The sequence below is a fragment of the Colletotrichum jinshuiense genome, chromosome 3, assembly GCF_051148585.1.
Source record: "Colletotrichum jinshuiense chromosome 3, complete sequence".
Lineage (NCBI taxonomy): Eukaryota > Fungi > Ascomycota > Sordariomycetes > Glomerellales > Glomerellaceae > Colletotrichum > Colletotrichum jinshuiense.
The window spans coordinates 5,872,734-5,884,936 of NC_139310.1; the positions used below are offsets into that span (position 1 = coordinate 5,872,734).

Below are 12,203 nucleotides of genomic sequence, written 5' to 3' on the forward strand. Positions count from 1 at the left end.
CCGCCGTCACGCAAGTACCAAGTCAGGGAGGCATATACGTGTGCTGATATCCGGACTTCGATATCGGGATCAGAAGTCCCCGTCTAATCGACGATTTGTGATACCAGTCCTGTCTGGAATTTAGCCCCTGATTGTGTTCCAGCAAGCGAAGTTTTGCGACGACTGACCTACTGCTAGCGGTTATTACAGTCTATCGAATAATTCCCGTTGGTTAAAAGGCTCATCTAGGGAGTAGTGCTCCAGCAATATTATGAATCCTCAATCACGACCAAAACGACAATCGTGTCACTAAGGGTCGGTTCGATGATGGAGTGTAACAATTGTAACGAATGCAAGGCAAGGCGACTGCTACGGCTGCTTCAAGCTCCTTGCCCAATGGACCCCAAGGGTTACGTATCTCGATCCACCCAAAGGGCACCCTCTGCACGACGTTCTGGGACTACTGATGGATTATTGGAGTCATTATCGGGGGCACTGTCGGAACCAATGATACATCGTTGCTGCAGAAATACACAGAATGTCTGGCTATGATAGTGATCGGTGAATGTGGGCATAGGCATGATTGTATTGGTTACATGAGTACTACTTCTACTTTGGGTTGGGGGGGAAGGTAACGATTAGGCCGTAAATATGCGTTATGAATGATGCTGAAGGAAGCGTGTATGTTTCTCTTTGCAGAGATGCATGTCTGTCTAATATGCGTGGACTGGTCCCGTCTGGTTCTCTTGTAGGAGGCAAGGAAAAGGTACAAGGAAAGGAAAAAAAGAAGGAAGAAGAAGAAGTGTCGCAGGGAAAGACTGAAAAATACATTTCAAAAAGGGGGACCCAATGGTTCAGGGAGAGAGAGTGTGTTTTGAAGGTATCCGTCCAAAAAGTCCCATCCTCGTCCGCTATCCACCTTGATGTCACCCGCAGCACAAAAGTACCGACAGGGTTTCCTCAAGCCAACCTTGGTGGCCATTAATGACCATGTGAACAGCGTTCCCGGGGGAGGGGGAGGAATAGAAGCAGGGGAGGGAATATGAGGCTGCGTCAGCCCCGGCCAAATAGCCATCGAACCCACCAAACCGGGTTCCGAGGCCGAGGCGGTTGTGGTATTGACGACCCGCGGGCAGTGGCCTGGTCCTCGCCGGGCGGAATCCCTCCCCCTGCAGCCCCGGAGCGGGACTCCGAGTCAAGAGGAAGGCGGGCAATATCGGGGGATGAGCCGTTGGCAGCAGCACCCGCGCCACCCGCAAGATGAGCACGGGACCGAGGTGACATGACGACGGGAATGGTCCAGGATAGCGGAGGTGTTTATGGACTTGGCGGGGGAGTGGGGACGTCCGGGCGCGGACCGAGAGGACCGGGACGTGGGCGGGGCGGTGGGGTCGGAGGAGCAGAGGGGAGGCGGGTGATATGCGTGAACACGTCGATTGGACGTAGTGGATCTTCGTGAGGGAAGTCGTGGGCTTCTAAGCTCTCTTCTTCGTGTGAGATGTAGGCTGGAATATAGTCCCTGTCGAAAATGCTCCTGTATATTGAGGACAACATTGTGGCCGTTTGTCTTTCGAGGCAGGTTTTTATAGACGTGCTCGTTGATGGATGTGACAGTTCGAGGCAGGGGGCGGTGATAATGAATCACAGAATAGACTTTATATGAGCGAGTTATTTGGTGATGACACAGAATGTGGATAAGAGTGATTGAAAGCTCGGTTGAGGGGGTTCGTTCTGCTACTTGAGACATTCAACTCAGACGAGAACCTGCTCATATATACCCCATCACGGACCCTTTGCGAGACGTTGCTATATCAGAGCCCTTCAAAGACGGATACGAAGGCGGGATACTTCGTCTTTCCCGGTAGAGCAAGGGACTCGTCAACAAGCCCGGGTAGCTCCTGTCGCTTTGTGCCCCTCCTTCACCCCCTAAGACGTCAAACGGCGACTGACATGGCGCCTAGCGCTAAGATTACATGTACTGCCTTGTGTAACCACGAGGAAACCCCTTTGCCAAGGATCGCGTGACGGGGGGTTGCTGAACGAGGAGGGGTGCAGGAACTATTTTGTTTCCATTCAACCCACGTTGAGCAAGGTATGGGACAGACGCCCCGACGCGCATCGAACTACGTCAGGCTCCCAGAAACCGGGAACGGCCAATCGGAGTACTGGGAAGGCTTCCAAAAGTACGGGTAGGTGTGTCCCTGTGGACATGGATGCTAGGCAGACAAACACGGCCGCCCAAGGGGCAATATCCCACGCCTCGAGATGGTACAAGAGGTGGGAAGACTGGGGGTGAGTCTGACGGTACCCGCAAGTTGCGAAAAAGGGCCGGGGTTGCAAACGGACGCAGAAGCGAAACGAAAGAATGCCTTGTCAAAAGCCGTTCCTGTGTAACCATAGACTCTCTTGCCCCACCGGCTGCGTGTAGTTCGACAGTGTCTAAAACACATACTGAGTTTACTGTCTTGACTGTCACCCACCGAACTAGAGGGGGTGGTAAGAATGCCGCCGACATGATCCGTCATGTGAGCAGTTAAGTCCGTCGGGTTTTGAGTACAAACGGCGAGCCTCTCGGGGCCGCCCGAATGCATAGGCAGGGACACGTACGTCAAGAAGGCTAAAGGGCATTGAAGGGTGTTGACAGGGCTAGACACGGCTCTCAATTGGGATGCTTATGGGTGACGGACGAGAGATGCCACGGCGCTTGACTGGTCAGCCAAGGACGGTATGGCTCGATGATTTTTGTCCAATCTCGAGTCAGGAAACTGATATTCATAAAGGAGGGCAGGCAAAATGGGGCATGGCCACGCTGACACTAGGACTAGAACGAGCGACAGGGGGGAAAGGAGATGTTGAAGAGACACAAAAGGTGTCAGCAAGGTGTCGACGCGAAGGACTGTATCGGTGCGATTTGCGGTTTAGCGCAGAGCCGATGGGGCGGATTTAACCACACCCACGTCCCACGCTTTCCACCCAGCAACCTGGGGCAGGTCGAGGGCTGCAAGTTCATAGGGCTGAAGGATTCCTAGCCTCAGTCAAAGCGTCCAACGACGTTGCACAAACTTTTGGAATACTGGGAACCATGGCTGAGAATGTTGGCCTGCATTTACGGCGTTTCAAGTCTTGATCAGCCCTGTGGATTAGTCTCGTAAGGCAGTTGATCGCAGCGAGATGCGTTCGTTTAGCTTCTTTGGTCTATTGAATACGGCTCAGCTCAGCTCTTCCAGGTTGGCAATGTGGGGTGGGGTGGTTTGGCTGGGGTGAACGATGGACACCTAGACACCAGACGACGGAGTTCCTCTCTCCTGTGCCGCAATCAGGGCTTGGCTCGCGGTCATTCAACTGTGGATTGATGTACGACAAACATGCCGTGAGATTTTCGAAACCAAGTTTCGTGAGTCAGAAAGAACCTTTGCTTGTCCAAAGGCAAGCAATGCGAGGTTGATCCGGAGTCAATGTCGGCCGCCCCGGCTTTAGACCCCCTGTCGCATACCGGCGCAGTCGTTTTCCCAAGGTCCTACAGAAATGATAGGAGAGGAAGCAGGGGACAGGCAACAGCCGAGGTGTTGTTGTGTTGTACCCGGCTGTCGGTTCTGATGCTGTGGCGCGTCCAGTAGCATCAACCAGGCGATTGTGCGGCGATTAAACGGCGATTGTATGCTAATTGCATGGTGATTGTACGGCTTCACAACCTTGGTGTGGGCGGAAATATTGGGAAGGCGTGTGGGTGAACGGACGAGGTCTCCAGGCCGGGTTGCACCCCATGCCAGCATCGAGGTCAGCCCCGTAAGCACGTAATTGGGTCCATCGGATACCGAACGATCGTATTATTGCGTGGACTTTGTTGGTATCAAATGAGGTTGCGCGTTTAGATGGGTTGTCAGCGTGCCCGAAACCAGGCCCTTCGGGGTTTGTGCGACCATGGGGACGAAGCGCATCGGTCAACCACGTACAGTTGTGGCGCATTCGGCGTATGTCCTCTTCGAAGAGCGCTCCTTGGCAGATAGTTGAAATGATGGTGTTGGCGGCAGCGCCGTGGGCCCCTCCCCTGTCAGCGTAAGCAATGACACAACGTGGTCAGAAGCAGACGAAATAGCCACCTGCTGCCTGATGCCTCGACTATGGTTCGCGACGCCGGAGGTCTGGATTACCAAGCCCAAATACTAATCAACCATGAAGCACGGCAGAGTGCCCTGGTGACATCTGCTGCGGATGTCATCTATACAAGTCGAGTCGTCAATTCACCTTTAATTGGAGGTGAGTCGGGCGCAAATCGACGTTGGTTGAGGCGTAAGCTCACCTAATGCCGCATCATATGGCAGCCGCCTCTCCACCCGACCTTAGGTTCGCCACTATCTCCGGAGTGAAATCCGGAATGAACTCTCCCTCACATACACTCGTTCACATCTACACCTAACAAACGACACATGAGCCACCTGGAATTGGCATTGCGGTGCGGGAAAAGGTGGAAAGGGTCCACTTGCTACTCTCGTCGAATTGGCTTCGGTAACCGAAGGATTGCGGCGAAGGTGAAAAGTACCGAAATTGTTCGCCGTAAACCAGACCAATGAAGGATTTGAGAGGCCAAAATAGCTCAGGTCGTGGTTGCATATTTCGTCGTAACCGAGCCGTGCAATAATATTCAAGATGCAGAGTGCAACCCATACCCATTGGGCACTTGACAGCCGCGGGTATGCTTATATGATGAGATTAATAATATCTCGAGGGCCGAGGATGACAGAGGATGCATGATGGAACTTGGTGAGCAAGGCAGACTCGGCTCCGCAGATTCGCGTCACGGGACGGGATAGGGTCAGGAATCAAATATCAAGATGCGGCATTCTAAGCACTCGTCTAGGCATGATTAGCTGAGAATATGTGCCAGTACGATCGGGTCTTACGGGTCAACCGAGGTGCCCCACGCCCGCCGCCCACTGCATGGGCGATATTCCAGCCGACTTTTCCTCATCCCCCCAAACGCCTTGAAATATCACAAACACTCCGTCCAAATACGCTCAAAACCCGGTTCATCGGTATCCACGGCCCCCACCACGACCGCCGCGGTCGCGGCTTCGGCTTGGAGATCGGGTCCGACGGCCATCGTAGCTATCATAGCTGTCGCGACTCGGGCTCCTCCTTCGGCGGTCATGGACGTTGCTTCGGCCACCGCCTCCACGTCTTGGGGGCGGCGAGCGAGATCTTGAGTGGGATCTCGACCGGCTTCGGTATCTGCTTCCTCCTCCTCTGGAAGGCGGAGCAGCCATGGGGGATCGGGTAGGGGAGCGCGAGAGCGAACGAGGCCGGTATGTGTCTGATCTAGGGCCGAACCGAGCCGGAGGAGGCGATGCACCCCGTCGGGGGGAGTTCTGGCCGAATCCAGCGGGACCTCCTCCTCTGCCATGGGGAGCGCCTGATTGTCTCCCGCCCCGAGCGCCAGGGTGAGGGAGTCTGGGGTCAAAGCCTGCGCCACGACGGGCCAAGGGAGGCGCCGGAGAAAGCTTGCGTCGAGGGAGAACGATGGAGACATTGATCACAGCGCCGTCGAGCTGCGCCTCATGCATGTGAGCAATAGCGTCTTCGGCATCCGCTTCGTTGTCGTAAAGGATGTAGGCAGTGCCTCGGTTGGTACCATCTGGGAGGACGAAGGATGTCAGCCTAATGCATATGGACGTTCGGTCCGGGGGCACCCAGGCCAATGCTCTCGAGGCACTTACAGGTTCTATTGATTGGGAGATCAAGGTCCTTAACATGTCCAAACTGGCCGAAGATCTCCTCCAAGTGGCCTTCGTTGATGTTCTTAGTCAGGCGCTCAACAACGATCTAATTCGGGAACCTCCAGTTAGCCTCCGAGAGTCCAAAGGAAAATAGGAAAATCGTGGGGCGAAAAAACGGAAAGCGTGGGGGAAAAGGGGAAGTAGATAAATGTTTTCTAACCTTGGTGCTCCGAGCAGCAGGACTGCCGCTCCTTCCTCGGCTCCAGCTGCGGCTTTCGCTCTCGTGTCTGCCATTTCGTCGCGGGGTGGGCGACCTGGATCGCGACGGGGATCGAGAATCGTATGAACGACGACGGACTGGCGAGCGCGACCGGTTGGAACGGGGCGTCAGGGACCGGGTGCGGGAGCGATAGCGGTCGCGTGAGGGCGATCTCGACTTGGATGCCATCGTTGTTTGTGTTGAGGTGGAATTCAGGTTTTGGCTTGGCCCGAACACTGCAGTTGCAAGGAAGTGATAAGTAGGCGTCGCAAAGCGCGACCTTCGTCCTTGCCTTGGCTGATTTGACGTGTGGTCACGTGACACTGACCGTTGCTCACCGAACCGGCAGTAAAACTTGCGCAGGTGAAACTCGGTCAGCACAACAGCACCGTTCCACTCCACATTCCAGTGATGTTGTACCACATGGGCGGGGTGTGCGAGATCTAGTCTCCATTCTTACTACTCACTTGGAACCTTATGCTGCCTACCAAGCTTCATCGTGCAGGCAACATGACTATAGAGATAACCCGAACAGAAGACGTCGCTCTAAATCATCCACAAATCGAGTCTTGACTTGCTTTGTCATGTATTACATCCTTGAAGATTTACTATCATGTATTCTAATAAGAACCTTCCTCAACTGACAAGAGTGAAGGGCCAGAGCTGAGCCTCGAAACAATACTACAAATACGGGCTCAACTAATTCAATGGCAATGTTTTGTATTAGTACAGATATATACACCCGCTAATAATGCCGAAAACGCCTAGTGGTTGCATCGACTTTCATGGGTTTTTATGTCGTATATGCTCAATCCGATGCCCTCTCCCTTTCCGCTTGCGCTGCTATAATACATGGCGAAGGGCCAAATTATGTTCTGCATTTGCCCCTGCCACGTCTACTGCTTCGAGGATAACCTGAACGCCTTGACAACCGATGGGGCAAAGCAGCTGCACCATTATACTGCTTGACACTGTAGTCCTCCACAACAAAAGAAAGCCGCTAGTGTACTAAGTAGGGGAATGTGATGGCTTAAGCAGCCCACTCAACTACCTCAAGGGCGCACATGACGAGCACCAAGGTTGATGGGAGAATCCTAACCTATGTGTTAATATACGGGGCATTGCATTGACACGAGAGCGCCAATATTGAGTTGGGGAACGTACCATATTACGTAGCTCTGGAAAAGGATTCTCGACATGACGCTCTCATACACCTCGTTGATCTGGCAGATCTGCGCAAGCTGAAGAGCGCTCGGGGCTCCGGTCAAGAGGAAGCAGACAATGACGAAAATCGGGTCGTCCAGAATGCTGACCGGCACATACTTGGCAAAGATGGCCAGGATAGGGGTCATGATGAGGGTAGGCAAAACCATACGGCACAGCAAAGAGGCGATGAGAAGCTTCGTTCCAATTTGATCCTCCTCGGGGTCCCGCATCTTCTCGCTCTTCTGAGTGTTGCGAGCGAGGTTGGCTCCGAGAACGACCAGAATCAGGGGCACAGCGACTCCGGCACTCGATTGGACGGCGTCGGTAAAACTGTTCTTGACGAAGGATCCCTCCTCGAAGAAAATCTTCTGCAGAGCCGGAACGGAAGCCACGACCACGGCGATAAGCATGGCCCAGAGAGGGGGGTTCATAAATTCCCAGAGGAACCCGTAAACCTTTCCGGCGAAGCGGCTCAAAGCGCACAGTACCGTCTTGGCGGGAGACGGGAGGGAGCTGTACAGTTTGGCGAAAAAGCTCGATGTAGATCGCTTACTCGAGACAACGGCGTTGTTGTAAGCCATCCTGACACGTGCAGGGTAACCCTGAACCCCCTCGGGGACGTCGGGTTCATCCGTGTTACGAATGCGGGGGAAAGACGATATCTCATCGCCACTTCCGTCGAAAACGGGATGGTTGCCGTTGAGAGGGGCCATGCCATTGGTCTTCGTCGGCTTCTTTGGGGTGTAGTCGTCGTCCTCGTCCTCGGTATCGGCAGGGGATGCCCTAGATCTGCTAGCAACGGGAGTGCGGCCGGCGGGCTCGTAGTTGGACAGGTCGTCGCTTGAGGGGCTGCGGGAGGTGGCCGTGTTGTCATCATACTCGCTCAGCAGGGGCGCCGTCTCTCGGTCTCCAGGAAACTGTCCCTCTTCAACGCGCTCGTCCTGGTACTCGGGGTACTTGTCCTTGGGAGCGAGCAGCACATGGTAGCCCCAACTCCAGCGCACCAACTGGCCGAGCTGCTGGAAAATCAAGAGGTATAGAATGCCGCGGGCACCCACTTCATCATCATTATCCCCGGGGATCTTGTCCCAGTGCAACCCCTTGATAGTTTGTGAGAGAGACAGAATCAGGGATATGGGCAGTGAGTTGGAGTTTCCAAAAACTCCCATGGCGGTGACAAAGTTGGAGGCGCGGCGGTTGAAGCCGAACAGGCGCGCCACACCGGTAGCGACAAGCCATGCGACGAGGGTCTGGATGACGAAGATGACGGGGATAACGGCGAGATCGATGAGCTTGCCGGCATTGAGCTGCGAGGCCAGCTTGGTGAAGACTGTAGGAGGGTGTGTTAGTAGGGTCACGAGCTACTAGACTTGCATGGAACATACTTAGGCATGGAGTGAAGAGCATGACATTGAGGTTGGCCAAAAACTTTTGCTTATCTGCGTCGAAGTGGCCAAGGCGGGCGACGATGTAGCCTGGCAAGCTCACGCACACGACCTCAAGGACGGCCTCGAAGACCAGGAGCACCAAGTTGCCCATGGAGGGGTGCGAATCGTGCGGTTTCTGCAGGGCGACAAGCGGCATCTCGTACATGTTCTGGGCCATATCGGCCAGTCGGTAGGACGTCGGCGACGTCAAGAATTGCTGATCCATTCCGGCGATATCGGTGGCGTTCGTGTCCCCGATATACTCTAGAGGTTTGCGCAAGGACGGACGGAGGACGGAGCGATTGTGACGGAGGTAGTGGAAGTGGCTGAGTTTAAAGCGGAGGACCGTTCGATAGATGTGTCGCGCGACCAAGGCTGCTCGAAGGTTCTCGGGATGGAGGCTTGGCGCAGTGTGCGTTGACCTTTGCTGGCAAGCCACTCAAAGATAAAGCCGTGGCAGGCGGGTGGGTGTAAGTCGAAGGTTTCGGAAGACGAGCAATGGGGCGGATATGGTTTGCGAGGGGTTTTTGAGTCGCGATTGACGTCGCAGACGTGATATGGGATGTCGTTGGGTTGCAGGAAGTGTTGCTCTCGGATTTAGCGGTGGTAGGAATCGGGCCTCCAAAGTAGAGCTCGGCCTTTTCCAGAAGTTTGCGAAAAAGCTCTCATTCTCTGGCGACGTGAGCCATGGGGAGGGAAGATTAAAGGGTGTCGGTTGGTCCGGGTCGTGTAAGATGGAAGACGTGTAGGATGGAGGATAATTAGAATAAGCGGGAGATGCGGGAGGGAGGAAGGCAAAAGGTGATGCGAGTAGCGCCGAGAGAGAAACCCAGCCACGATAACATGAGGCGGGTAGATTGATAAAAGGAAAAAGAGACGAAAGCAAGCTAATCAAGGCGTAATATGGCGATGGCGCACACACCGGGTTGTCGTTCCAGGGATGGAGGCGGCTCACAGTGTGCCACTTCAGCTCCAGCTCCAGCAGTCCCACCGATTTGCAGCCAGTCCGCTGCTCGCCTCACCGGCCCATATTACTACGTAGCAGTGCCGTGCCAGCTGAGCAGGGGAACGAATGCCCAGACTCGTCACTACTCTCTCAGGTGCCGTATCAGAGGAGCATCAGCATCGGTCATCTCCATCGCCCTCTCCTTCCGGTGAGAAGTTGGAAGTTTGGAACAGCCCAACGGGGGCTGCTACTGCACAAGCAGCACAGCACAGCACAGCACAGCACAGTCCACACACAAAGCTATCTTTTGGTTGGGTGTTGCAACTCAGTTTGCGCCGTCGGGGGGGAACGCTCGGTGCCCAATCAGAAGCGCGGACCGTAGCACGATGACGCTCCGACGCCGCTTGTTCCAGCAACTCATACCGAGTCGTCCCTGGGTATCCCAGTGCGCAAAACTCTGCATGCAAGGTACCCCGGCTATACTTGCCTGGCCTACACCAAGTGCAGTCGTCTGTTCGTAGGTAGAGAGTCCTGACCTTCCCCCCTCCATCGCTGCCCGATTGGGACTCCAACTCACTCTCAAGGTTTAGCTTTGGTTGTCTGCGCCGACCATTTTCGTCAAGTGGCAGAGTGGTTGTGGCTGATGACGAAGAACCATTTCCGTTGGTGGCCAAAAGAATACAACACAGTCGAGAGAGACATCCACTGGCCCCAACGAAACCGCACTGGCTGGCTCTTGGCACCGTCGGCGCAGTGTGTGGTGCAAAGCTGGCAATGTCTTGGCGTCGAGCCTGCAGCGAAATTGCCCTGACGTCGACGTACCGTATTGTCAACAACATGACGGCGGACGTGGCCCCCCCTCACAGCGGCTGGCACCCAAGGACTCAGGGTCAGTACCACTCATCCTCCACCGTTTCTCCTCCCCAGCCTGATTTAGATGCATTTGCCCTGGAACCTGAATGGTGGTACGGAGCAGTGCACTCTCATTGGAAATGCCGGATGCCGTCTGCCGTCCCCATTTTCTCACCTCCGTGTTTGGTGATTCACCTTGTGTCTGATATCGTTGCTAGACGTGATACAACGTCTGTAAGCGATGGCATATCACATCCACTTACGCCTCTTCCACAGACACCACCTGCACACCCGCCCCCACGGGCCAGCGGGCACATCAGACCGTCTCCCGCAAGGTACGCCGTACGTCAGCCTGTCAGGTCGCAGTCGTCCAGAGGAAACACACACACTCTCCGCGAATCCTGCACTTAACCAGCCAACCAGCGTCCAATGCCGCCCAATTCCTGATTCTCCTCCCCGTCGTCAGCGACCTTCTCTTGCCTGTTCCTATCGACAGTTGGATGCGCAAGCCAGCCCACACTGCCCAGGCACCGTGGCAAAAGCTTACCACACCTCGCCCCCCGCCATTCTTCCAACCTTTTGCTGTGCTGTCAAAACTGCGAGATAAGCCCCCCGGCATTGCCACTCTCAACACCTAGAGGTGCTCAAGGGTCTTGCTTGCTGGCAACTTAAGCTTCTTGGCCGCGGGCGGCAGGGTCCTTCAGGGAACCTGCGGTCGGCTGCTTTCGCCCAGCACCGTGCTGAACTGCATGTGCACCCGATGTGAGGCTGTTGCTTTCCCGCTTTCCCATCTCGCCGCCATCTCAGCCAACCTTGCCCAGGTGAAACCGGCAGTTCTGAGCTTTGCCGAACAAATGCGCAGGTGGCCCATCAAGGTAGATGCCTTGAACGTTTCGACTGCGGCTTGGCCACAACGCTCGGTCCACTGTTAAATTGTATCAGATGCAAGACGAGAGAGAGTCGTCTCTTGCTCAAAGTTGAACCTCTAGCTTATTAGGGCTGCACGCAACACAAGGAGCATTACGCAAGACCATGCCCGAAAGCCCTGGCTGGCCTCACTTTCTGCCAATCGTGTAGTCGGATGCCAAGATGCGTTTATCTTTCAACGTGGTTGCCAACGACGCGCGACCTCGGGTCCGTTTCAACCGCTTGTGGCAGCAATCCTCAAAATTATGGCGGCATCTTTGTTTCTGAAGCCAGGGTTTGCCATCTCGGTATCTCGAGCCATGATGAGTATCACATCAGGCAACACCGCTGAGCCATTCCTTTCTAGCAACCCCTCATTGTTCTTGGGTACCACGGAGGCTCAACCTTGAGCGTCTTCTCACAATGTTTCCATGACAAAGAGGGCGTTATTTTCCCCATTATAAACTGCCAAATGGACTTCATTCCTGGCCGCTCCTAGGAAAGTGAGTCCAAGGTGATCGAAATAAAGGACTCAAAGCAATGTGAGATTTGGTTCAGCAACAATGAGCGGGCCAGTAGATTGGGAGTTGCAGCAACTCAGACGTGAACAGATAGTTATGATACGATCATTGCAAAACGGGAAGTGGCTATTGTTCTCACAATGTAGCCTTCCATCCCAGGTGCGTTGACAGTCACCGGCGATGCCATCATTCACCACGAGGGCAGAGAGGTGAGGCAGCCGCGTCCTTGGGCCAGGGACAATAAATCCGCTTCCCAACCTTTCACCCCTGACTCTTCTCAACTCGGCGAGAGCAATCGCGAAAACAAACAACGCGAAGGAAACCAAACTTTGCCAGGATTGCTCATCAATCACGTGCTATACAAACCCACCAAGAGTACAACTTACGGACAAA

General features: G+C 54.6%; 2 protein-coding genes across 2 annotated transcripts; both read right to left on the reverse strand.

Moving 5' to 3' along the window:
• Nucleotides 1-5,006: 5,006 nt before the first annotated feature.
• On the reverse strand, nucleotides 5,007-6,141 carry EsH8_III_001537 (uncharacterized protein; the record flags this gene model as incomplete). The annotated part of the gene is made up of 3 exons (XM_083263262.1): nucleotides 5,007-5,611; nucleotides 5,694-5,799; nucleotides 5,914-6,141. The coding sequence occupies 3 exons, from the start codon at nucleotides 6,139-6,141 to the stop codon at nucleotides 5,007-5,009; spliced, it is 939 nt and encodes a 312-aa protein (XP_083123749.1).
• An 841-nt stretch (nucleotides 6,142-6,982) lies between these two features.
• On the reverse strand, nucleotides 6,983-8,811 carry EsH8_III_001538 (auxin efflux carrier; the record flags this gene model as incomplete). Its single annotated transcript, XM_083263263.1, has 3 exons — nucleotides 6,983-7,046; nucleotides 7,117-8,488; nucleotides 8,544-8,811. 3 exons carry the CDS (start codon nucleotides 8,809-8,811, stop codon nucleotides 6,983-6,985), a joined length of 1,704 nt encoding a protein of 567 aa, XP_083123750.1.
• Nucleotides 8,812-12,203: the final 3,392 nt, after the last annotated feature.